The 11,403-nt window shown below is 44.2% G+C and overlaps 1 protein-coding gene across 1 annotated transcript; it reads right to left on the reverse strand.

The window, feature by feature from the left end:
- Positions 1-9,962: 9,962 nt before the first annotated feature.
- On the reverse strand, positions 9,963-11,201 carry BDB00DRAFT_895290 (uncharacterized protein; the record flags this gene model as incomplete). Its single annotated transcript, XM_053128508.1, has 7 exons — positions 9,963-10,000; positions 10,050-10,184; positions 10,238-10,579; positions 10,638-10,732; positions 10,799-10,979; positions 11,037-11,093; positions 11,150-11,201. 7 exons carry the CDS (start codon positions 11,199-11,201, stop codon positions 9,963-9,965), a joined length of 900 nt encoding a protein of 299 aa, XP_052973141.1.
- Between the last annotated feature and the right edge of the window lie 202 nt (positions 11,202-11,403).

Genomic DNA, 11,403 nt, shown 5'->3' on the forward strand with positions numbered 1-11,403 from the left:
ATTTGACCAGTATAAGTTGCGTGTTGCGTGTGTCGTATTTTGTAATAAAGTGCCTTCTAGCTCTGTGGCCCGAGCTGTTTGGCTGTATGTGAGGTGCATTAGCATGAACAAATCGCGTTGGATTTGTTCAGCTGTGGTGATGTAATTTTTAATGGCGGACAGATTGTATGTAGTGCTGTTATTACTTATATGTTGAATATAAGTACGGGATAGGTGTGGTGTGCTGTGTATGTGGTGAAGGATGTGGCCAAATTGATGCCAGAGGTTGTTTTTTGGGTCGGTAAAAAATGAATAATTGATATCACGATTGTTGAAATCGTCGTATAGATGTATGGGTTTGTTGTTGTGGAATTGAAGGAGGTTGTTGAGGTCGATGTTAAAGGTGAGTTTGTTGATGTTTTGCTGTATACTGGTTTTTAAGTTGGTGACTAGGAGACGCAAATCATGTACATGAATGCGCTCGTTCGTTTCGACCATAGCAAGTGACAGATGGTTTGTGTGTGGTGTCCATGTGATTTTGTCAGTGACAAATTCTGACGAGTCAGAGATTGATGCAATCCGGCTGTATTCAGCAATAGCAGCATATGCAGACGACTTGCCATCGATCAAGTAATCTTGGTAATTTGTGGTAAAGCTAAAAAAGAGTTTGTTATGCAAGTGTGGAAGGTTTAATGTAGGATAGAAAAAGCAAAGAACTTACACTGTAATTAAGTTTTGGTTTGTATGGCGTGTGTAAATATCGTTAAGTAAAAGTAAGCGGAACCAGTACTTGACTTGGGAGATTAAAGGTGCAATAGAGGTTACGTCTTTAAATTGCCCATTAAACTGCAAGGATGAAGCAATGATGAAACGAGCAATAGTATATCCATTGGTTGCGACATCAAAACGTTTTTCTTCTTTCAATAATGCCATCCACAATTTACAGATTTCTGATTCAATCTGTGCGGCGGTGTGTGTTGATAATTGGGCTGGATTGACATTTGTGGACAGTGTTGCGATATTGGTGAGTATGGTAGAAATAGTGGAAGACCAGGTACCCAAAACAAAAGACCAGTGAGGAGAACGACGGATGCGAAGTAAGAAGGTTAATAGATTGGCGCCAGTTTGTGTATACCGTTGGATAGTGGGCCGCTCAAGTTGGTTGAATCCATGATCAGGGAGTGGTTCGGAGAGTCTAAAGAAAAGCAAATAAGTTAGAGTAGATGACTGAAACAAAGTAGATAGTTTCGACACTTACTTTTTCTGTTTAAGATAACGACGAAGGGTATAGTCTTTTTCGGGAATAGAGTTGTGCAAGCGGACAAAAAGCTGCTTATTAACTTTTGCTACAACTTTTAGTACATTTTCCTCTGCATGGATTTTCTTTGTTAAATCGTAGATAGTAACAGGGATGTTTCTTGATGTGCGATTAGGATGTTGTTGTTGGTGTTGGTTGTGTGCTATAAAGAGAATAGTGAGCAAGTTGACAATGCTATAAATGTAGAATAGCTATCAAAGTAAAAAAAAAGTACCTGTTTTCCACTGTTCGACAATGTCATACCACTTTGTGTGAACAAAAAACCATGGGATAAGCTTGCGGTCGGTATCAACGTTTGACGTTTGGCCAAAGGCAGGTTCCAGACGAGTAAAAGCATTGGCAATGATTGCATGATTGCTTAATACTGATACATCTGGTGCAGGTACAGTGACAGTTGGTTGCTCGGTTGGTGCAGCTACTGGCAAATCACAGTTTTTACAGTGGCGCTGCATTACTTCAAAGTTGGTAGACTTGAAGCCACAACGGCAATGCACATAGTGCTTGGCATCAACAAGAAGTGTAGTTACTTTTCCTATAAAGTGATTAGTATTTCAATGCAATATAAATGGTAGATGGTATAGGAAAGATACACACCATGATCGTTTGGATATTTAACATTAACTTTTTTCTGGTGTGTTTTGCGAATGTGTCGCTTACGAGCAGATTTTGAAGAAAAATATAAAATGCATTCATCGATACCGCAAAGAATACCAGAATGCTGTGTGGGTTGCGATGTACCCGGCTCTGTACTATCGCTTTCACTACCGCTGTTGTTACTAGATTCACTCTTTGAACCACTAGATGTTAAGGAATGTACTGAACGACTAGGGCTATAGTTACTGCCGCTATCATGTATGTTTGCATCGATAATGTTTTGGTGTAGACGGTGGGTGAATGACGATGTTGATGAAGGCAGAGCTGATTGGTGATAAGATGCCTGGGCGGAAAGTGGTGTAGACGAGATCACAGGAGCTGGACGTCTTTTGAAGACTATAAGGATGTAAAAAATTAGAGATTGTAAAAGAGTAAAATGACTATGGATACATACTTTTGCTTGGAGTACCTGGTTTGCGATTATCTGAAGTGTTTTGAAAGTTTGACGATTGAATTATTTTTAGTAAGTAGAAAATGACATTGTGAATACTTTTATAAGTTTACCTTGGCTGATATCTGAATGCTCTAAAATTGCAATTGATGACTTTTGGGTTGATTGCAATACCGGTTGCTGTGTATGTACAGCACTGGGCTGAGCCCGGAACTTTCCTTTTTCCAAGGCAGAACGACGAGGAGCAACTAGCGGCTGGTTTGTACGTGCACTAGAATGAGCATTTCCTACTGGAGAGCTTGATTCTACAACCTTTCTCTTTTTCAACAAAGGAGGGGAAGCAGTCTTGGGAGCTAAAAAAAGAAGTGCATTTTCATTTTCAGAGAATCAGATGTAAATAGGAAAGAAAAATGAGAGGGGAATGATATTTACAAGTAGCAGCCTCTTGGGAATCATCCCAGCTAAAATCCGAAGGAAGACTTTCCAAGGAGTTTCTACGTTCCCGACGAGGTGAACGGTTACCCTGACGCACCGGGGGTAAAGCAATAGCTGCACAAGCCAACAAGGGAGACGACTGGGTAGCAGGCAAAGCAGGGAAAGGCTCTTGCTGCGGCAGCAAAGGCGAAGGCGAAACCGAGTCCTCAACAGGCAACTGGCTGTTGCCAGTGACGAACGACTTTGCTAACGAAGCCCACGAGCGGACCTTTGAAGCATAAGAGTTTGAGCTATTGGCAGACATGTTTGATTTTAAGGAGGTTTTCTTGAAAAAGCTATTGTTAAATGATTAGTACATCGGAATCACTTTTAAAAATAAAGGGAAAAAGATGATTTCCAAATAAAGGCTAAAGAGTAAAAATGTAACTGAATGATAGAAATAGAAAGAGAGGGGAAAATCCACCTAAATGACCTAAAAGGAAAGAAGGGAGAAAAATCTACCAAAAGAACGGAAAAGGAAAGAGAGGGAAAACTCTACCCAAGTGACTGAAAAGGAAAGCAAGAAGAAAAATAAACCAAAATGACTACATAGGAAAGAGAGAGGAAAAATCGACTAAAATGACTGAAAAGGAAAAGAGGAGAAAAATCTACCCAAGTGACTAAACAAGAAAGATAGGAGAAAAATCTACTAAAACGACTAAATAGGAAAGAAGGGAGAAAAATCTACCAAAGTGACTAAATAGGAAAGAGAGAGGAAAAACCCACTAAAAAGACAGAAAAGGAACCAGGACTTTTATATAGTAAAGAGCAGCTGTACACTCACATTTTGGTAACTAAAAGTTGGGGGAAGGAGAAAAGTGTTTCAAACGTTGGCTCTTTATATACTTTTCTCTGACTTTAAAAACTGAGCTTTAAAGAGATGGTGACTGGTTTTGATAGATTCCAGAAGGTTCTACAGTATCTTGATCATTTTTTCAAAAGGCTACATTTTTTTGTGAAGACATGTTTTTTATATAAGTTAATGATGATTTTATTTGGTGGAAAAAGAGAAGAAAGTTATGATGGAAAGGGAGAGAGAGAGACAAAATGTATTTTCTAATGACCAAAAGTATGATAATAACGGCCATACGCACGTTCTTGACTCTTGGCTTCAGCCATCATATTTACTAAAGACTGAATATGATGTAAGAAGAAGCCAACATTCTCAAACGATGTCAGATAGTTCATCTATTATTAAAATGAATCAGTACTTACAACTTACAACTCCGCAGTAACTCTAAAAAAGGAAATCCATGAGCCAGCCACCAGTTTTTTTTAAACGTGTTCCTGAATGCTGTTCAGCTTCCACCTTTCTTATTCTCAAAGAGTTTTTTTTCTGTTAAAATGAGTTCCCAAGAGGTGTGTCTTTCATGCTGAAAATATAACCGTCTGCTTCTTTTGAAATCGCGAGCATTCACCGAGATTCCTGGAGATTGCATTATTAAACCGATTGAATACATATTAACTTCTTATTTGACTTCTCATGTGGAGCAGCAACAGCCCACCATTCGCACATGTGTTTGTGGATCAACCAGTCATCAACGCACCACCTTTTTAGGATGTCGTTTGAATCCGCGTAATATTCGGCGTAGAACTGAGGAGGAGAATGTACGTTCACTGATTATCACTTTGAGTTACGTGAATAAGTTGTATTGAAATATAAGCCTGCTATTATAGGCTACCGAGCAAACCGAGCAATTTACAGCTAACCAGAGTCAAGTGGCATTTGTTGTGGACACTGAAAGTGTGCAAACAGCAACGACGCAAGGTACATAGCAAAAGACGAAAAAAAACTTCTCTGTATAGAACATAGTTTGCTGAGTCTGAGGCATAGTAGCTCAAGAAAATGTTGCTATACCTACTATTGTAGACGAAAATGCCTCTGTTATTACTGATGAAGATACTGCTTCCGATGCTGCTGTTGAAGATGAGGACTCTGATGCTGAAGAGAACACTAATCCTCTTCCACCACAACTGACACGCGTTTGCCCCAGTTGTGGATCACCCACCCACCAGCGCTCAACCCACCATTCCTGCCCCTTTAACGCGCGTAATGTCGAGTCTGAACACGGCGCCCAGTTTCAGATCGCATGCCATGTTCCCTTCCTGCCTGAGTATGTTTTTGGTCCTAGCATCAACTACACACCAGGCGATTCGTATCACCGCCATGTTTTGCCACGCATGGATAGGGCATGTTCCTTTTGCCATGCACTCATGTGGGTGGATGAAAGAGTCTCCCGTTCTTCTGTTTCGCGTCCTCAGTTTGGCATGTGCTGTAATCATGGCAACTTTCGCTTCCCTTCACCCCGCCCATTACCCGCCGACCTTCGTGAATTGGTGACGGATCACAGTCGTGATAATGAAGTTGCTCTCAATTTCCACACCAATATTCGAGCCTACAACAACATGTTTGCTTTTGCATCCATCAAGGCAAACTACGACCGCAACTTGGCAGACGGCAGAAATGGTGTGTCGACGTATCGCATCAATGGTACACTATACCATCAAGTTGGATCCTTGCGGGCCGAGGATCACGCACAGTCCAAATTTGCCCAAATCTATTTCGCTGATACCCAAGAACAAGTAGCACGCAGGACGACATTGTTTTCGGGCCTCGACCAGGGTATCATCGATCGTATCCAAACTGTCATGACCCAACACAATCCGTTTGCACGCACTCTGACATCTGCCGCCCAACGCCTTGGTGATCGTCCAATTGGATCACTAAGCGTCGTCATTCGTGGCGCATCGGATCTGGGACGCCGCTACGATCAACAAACATATCCAGAGGTCGCAGCAATGGTTGTGGAAAATAGGGTGGATGGGTCAACCACACCACACGACATCGTCATCCATGACCGTACCCGAGGTTTGCAATACGTTAGCTCCCTTCACTCATCATATCTTCCGCTTCATTATGTCCTCATGTATCCATTTGGTGACCATGGTTGGTTCGCGGGCATGCGGTGTGAAGGAGTGGATGGTAATATGCATACAGTGACATTGCTCGACTATTGCGCATATATGCTCATGGTTCGCGGTGGCGACAATGAGACTTTCGATCACCATTTTGGTCGATTGTTCCAGCAATTGGTTGTCGACAATTATGCAAGAATTGAAGCATCTCGCCTGCTTTTCATTTCGTTGAATCAAGACACTTTGCGTTCCGAACTGTATGGTGGTATCGGTGATGGTGTAGATCCACGCCAAGTCGGTCGTGCTGTGATTTTGCCGTCGTCGTTTATGGGTGGTCCGCGGTATATGAAGCAAATGCTTCAAGATGGCCTCGCAATTATTCGCCAAAGAGGAACACCAACGCTATTCATCACGTTTACGTGCAATCCCAAATGGCCAGAGATTCTTGCTGAGCTCCATCCTGGGCAAAAGGCGTATGATCGTCCCGACATCTGTTCCCGCGTATTCCATTTGAAGATTACCGAGTTGCTCAAGCATGTCAAGGAATCCAAGTGCTTTGGTCGTGTTGAGGGCTATGTCGCCACTGTCGAATTCCAGAAGCGAGGTTTACCTCATGTCCACATTCTGTTGATCCTGAACGAGCAAGACCGCCCTCACACGCCAACTGACTATGACCGATTTGTATCAGCTGAGTTACCAGACCCTGTGAGACAGCCGCAGCTGTACCGCACAGTAACATCAAGCATGATACACGGTCCCTGTGGCAACGATAACCCCAATGCCGTCTGTATGCAGAATGGTCGATGCTCCCAGGGCTATCCAAAGCCGTACAACAACGAGACTCGCGTAAATCGTGACGGTTACCCTCTATATAAAAGGGTTTTCAATCCCCAACGTCAGCACGTTTTTGAGCGATCGGGTTTCACCGCTACCAACCAACACGTCGTCCCGTATAACCCCTACCTCTGTCACAAGTACAACGCGCATATCAACGTCGAGATCTGTACCTCTGCTCGGGCAATCAAATACCTTTGCAAGTACATCACCAAAGGATCCGACAGAGCGCAGTTGGAAACAACCCGTTCTACTCCTCCCACTACTACCACCGCCACAGCCAATTCCACCACCACAACCACTACACCTACCGACCCAGTTGCTGAGCAGACCAATGAAGTCACTGATTATCAGAACGCGCGATATATTGGACCCTGTGAGGCAGTATGGCGAGCTTTAGAGTTTCGTGTGCACATGCATGATCCCATGGTTGTACGTCTCGACATTCACCTGCCAGAACAACAATTGGTGCGTTTCCGCGACACTATGACACCAGAGCAATTGGCAGCTGCTCGCGAGGCTGCAAGGGAGGGTACCAGGCTTTTGGGCTTTTTTGCTCTTTGTCGTCGGGACGAATCCGCCCAGCAATTCAAGTATCCGCAGATTCCCTGTCATTACACTTGGAATGCCCGAGAGCGTCGATGGGACCGCCGCTCCAATCCCCCTTTTAAGAATGTGGTGACGCGCATCTACTCTGCCTCTCTGTCCGATATGGAGTTGTACTGTCTTCGCCTTCTTTTGCTTTCTGTGGCTGGACCAAGAAGCTTTGACGATCTCAAACGAGACAGCGATGGCGTGAACCATCCAACATTCCAGCAAGCAGCGTTAGCACGTGGTCTTCTAGAGTCAGATGATGAATGGAATCGTTGCTTAGAAGAAGCATCAGCAGTAGCACCATCTGCATCGCAATCCGCGCACTTTTTGTGTGCATACTTACCAGTTGCTCGCCTGCTGATCCGCTGTCCTTATGGAACACCTATCGCGATCGAATGGCCGACGACTACTTTTTCGAGATGCGCAGGTCGCTCTCTATGCCAAATGAGGCCGAATTGACACCCGATCAACTAGACCAGGTTTACCAAAGAGCACTTGGTGACATCGAGTCACGTTTACAAGCAACCGGTCATCGTCTGTCAGAATTCCCCTCTCTCCCTCAAGAGTTTGTCACCGAACTTGATCTGTTGCCTCCTTTGGAAGCACTCGAGATTGTCGAACGGCGCGAGTACGATCAGGAAGAGCAGCGTCATCTTCTTCAGACGCTGTTGCCAACATTAAACGACGATCAACGACACGCCTTCGACACCATCTCCACTGCCATCAGCCGACCTGACGACGACAACCAACCACGTGTTTTTTTCGTGAATGGACCTGGAGGAACTGGCAAGTCTCAGCTGTTCAAGACTCTTTTGAGCCATACGCGCTCCCGCGACATGATTGCACTGCCTGTCGCTTCTTCCGGTATCGCTGCAATCCTGCTCCCTGGCGGGCGCACTGCACATAGCCGCTTCAAGATTCCGTTGAATGCAGACGCGTCCACTTCCTGCAATATTCGACTCGGTGGTCCTCATGCACACTTGATACAGAGTACCTCTCTTATCATTTGGGATGAAGCTGTTATGTGCAGCAAATGGAATTTCGAAGCTGTTGACAGGTCACTTCGTGATGTCATGGGTGCCGTTGACCCTCGCCTGAGCAATGTTGCTTTTGGTGGAAAAGTTGTCGTTTTTGGTGGTGATTTTCGCCAGTTGCTGCCCGTCGTCAAGAAAGGGACTCGGTCCGAAATTGTTGGTGATTGCATCCGTTCTGCTTCTTTTTGGAGTGATGTTCAAGTATTGCATTTGACCATCAACATGCGTGTACGTCACGCCGGTCCTGCTGCTCCCGCATTTGCTGAGACACTTCTTGCCATTGGCGATGGACGTGCTCCATATACAGAAAGCGTAGAAATTTCTCAGGAATGGCGTATGGATGCAGCAGACACCATGGGTCTTATAGACGCCATATATCCCAACATACGCAATCCACAGCCGCACCCTGAAGATTTCAACGCTCGCGCCATATTGGCAGCAAAAAACGTCGACGTCGATGCGATTAACGAGGCAGCCTACGGTATTTTTCCAGGTGAAGGGCGCGATTATGCTGCCAATGACCGTATCATAGACGCTGATGACCCAGAAGCAGCAGTGGTCAACTATCCCGTCGAGTTTTTAAACAGTCTCAGCGCTAATGGCATACCTAGCCATACGTTACAGCTCAAGCCTGGCATGCCTGTAGTGCTCATGCGCAACTTGGATCCCGACGCCGGCCTGTGCAATGGCACAAAATTGTTCGTGACAAGGCTTCTTGATCGGTGTATTGCCGTGAAAAGAATTGACCAAGGGCGTCGTGGCCCGGAATTTTTCCTTCTACGTATCAATATGTGTACAATGGAAGGAGATTATCCCTTCATCCTCTGCCGCCGCCAATTCCCTGTCCGCCCTGCCTTTGCTATGACCATCCACAAAGCGCAAGGGCAAACCCTGCAATATGTCGGTGTCCGCCTTGCAGAAGATGTCTTTGCTCATGGCCAACTATATGTTGCGCTATCTCGGGCAACTGACCCTAACAATCTTCGCGTTGCCATCGATCTCTCAGGGTCTGGACCACCACAAACCACCAACATCGTCTACCAAGAAGTTCTCTTGCATCCGCCGGCCTCTGTTCCTGAACAAGCCGAAAATTCACCACCAACCTCTCCCACAACAACAATCACCGCATTTCCACCTCCATCACCTTAAGCCCTTTTCTGCTCTTTTTCTTTTTGCTTCTAAACTCTTATTTTCACTTATTATCATTTAACGTACAATAGAATATTCTTACTTCTTCACGGTATCTTTCGTAAGTAGATCTGACGCGAAACAATAAGATATAGAACTACGCGAAGCTGCCGTCACCTTTCAGCTAATTACGACAAGCAGCAATAATCTACCATGATGTTCAAATGAAAGCGGTCACATTGATGAGCTTTCAAAAATATGTAAGAGCTGTCGATAGCAACAAATAAGTTATCCTCGCATTAACAGTGAAATACCAGTCAAAAGTTCCTCTGTCGTCCCTTTTAATTTGACAAACCAACGTGTAGTAGGGTTTCGTGTCATAGCAATAATGATAACGTTTAGGGTTATATGTAGTCATAGCAATAAATAAGCTCGCGAAGCGAGCTTTGGTTAGGGTTTAGAAGGGGGGTGTGGGGGGGAACCCCCCAACTTGGGGGTCTGGGGGGAACCCCCAGGAAACATCCAATCCGTTGAATGACCCGGAGCGCAGCGAAGGGGCTCATTCAGCCGAGCGAAGCGAGGCAGGTGGATATTGATTGTAGGAATGATTGGTGTGATTAAAGGACACAAAGGAGAAAAGTCATTTTCCTCCAAATAGGCCCAGTTGTCCGAGGAGAACTAAAGAAAGTATGTTAGTAAAAAGCAGGGTGAGAAAGAAAAAGGTTACGTACGGAGAGGAAGAAAGGCCAGTTAAACTTGTCTGAAAAGAGGATTGGCCAGGCGCCAGCTTGCTTGTAGAAAGCCAGCATACGATAACCGACAGTTATTGTATGGCTAGGCTTGGCCGATCTTGGCAATCCAACTAGAAAAAGAGGAATTAGAAATAATTTGTGTAAGTTTGTATTTTGGAAGTACCTTTCGCCAATTCATTCAGTTCTCTCTTGTAGCCAAGTTGATTCAGATTACCGCCATTCTTGTAGTGGAGGTAAGCGCACAAGATGGCATGGACGGACTTTATCAATTTTTGATCTAAGGCTTCGAAGGGTGTTCCGCTGATTGCATGGTGGATGATTTGCTCTGGTCGCTGTTCATTGTAGTTACGGATATAACTAAAAAAGTTGATGCCTTCTATATCTTGGTCTAGGTGAATGCAACAAGCTGATGCAGTAGCAACCGTAGTGGTATTCAGCTCAAGGATGACCGAAGTGAGAGGAGCACCATGTCTAGGGGTAGCCAAAGTATGGAACTTTTTGTAGACTATACTTATAGAAGGAATATTAATAGACTGAGAAATAATGGGATAAAGAAGGGTTACCTTTGGCTAGTTGGTTACTTGTGGACCAAAAATTGCGGTAGAAAGGGTCCTGACGCATTGCAACTTCCCAGGGTTGGAGTTCCTCGACCTCAGAGCTGTATATTATTTAATTTTAGTATTTTAGTAAGGAAATGATTATTTTAATTATTAAAAGTGCTTACGCTTCATCTTCTGTAGGAGTCAAGTAGACGATTTCTTCTTCGACGTCTTCGTCTTCAATGTCTTCTTGTTCTTGTTGTTGTTGCTGTGGGACTAGAGCTTCACAATCAGCCTCCATTTGCATAAGATCCTCGAGATCTGCCAAGTAACCTCTAAGGGTCTCCTTTGTAGTTTCAACAGGGACTAAGATAACTATGTAAGTATGTGATAATTTTGTAGTTAGCAGCTAATTGTACTTACCACGATCCATTGCCTCCAAAATGGCTTCCAAGGTGGGCTTGAGAGTGGCATTGGGGACTAGTGAATAGGATATTAGTTTCGAAGGTCCATGTTTTGTTTATAAGTAAACCTACCATTGACGGTGACTTTGTGGAGGGTGGTAAAGAGCTGGCGGTCGATAGGCATTTTGAAAGAGCTATTGAAGAGGATTAAGATGATTTGGAAGTGAAAACATTGATAAAAAAAGTGTAAAATGGAAATAGCATGTCAAGGAGCATGTTTCGAAAGGAGGTAAAGATGGTAATGAATAGAGCAAAAAAAATGAGCAAAGAAAGCTTAGTAGCCCAAGGTTACTTTATATAGACTTTATGTAGTAGAAGAGGGGAAA

The sequence above is a fragment of the Zychaea mexicana genome, assembly GCF_025766255.1.
Source record: "Zychaea mexicana strain RSA 1403 chromosome Unknown BDB00scaffold_163, whole genome shotgun sequence".
In the NCBI taxonomy this organism is placed as follows: Eukaryota; Fungi; Mucoromycota; class Mucoromycetes; order Mucorales; family Lichtheimiaceae; genus Zychaea; species Zychaea mexicana.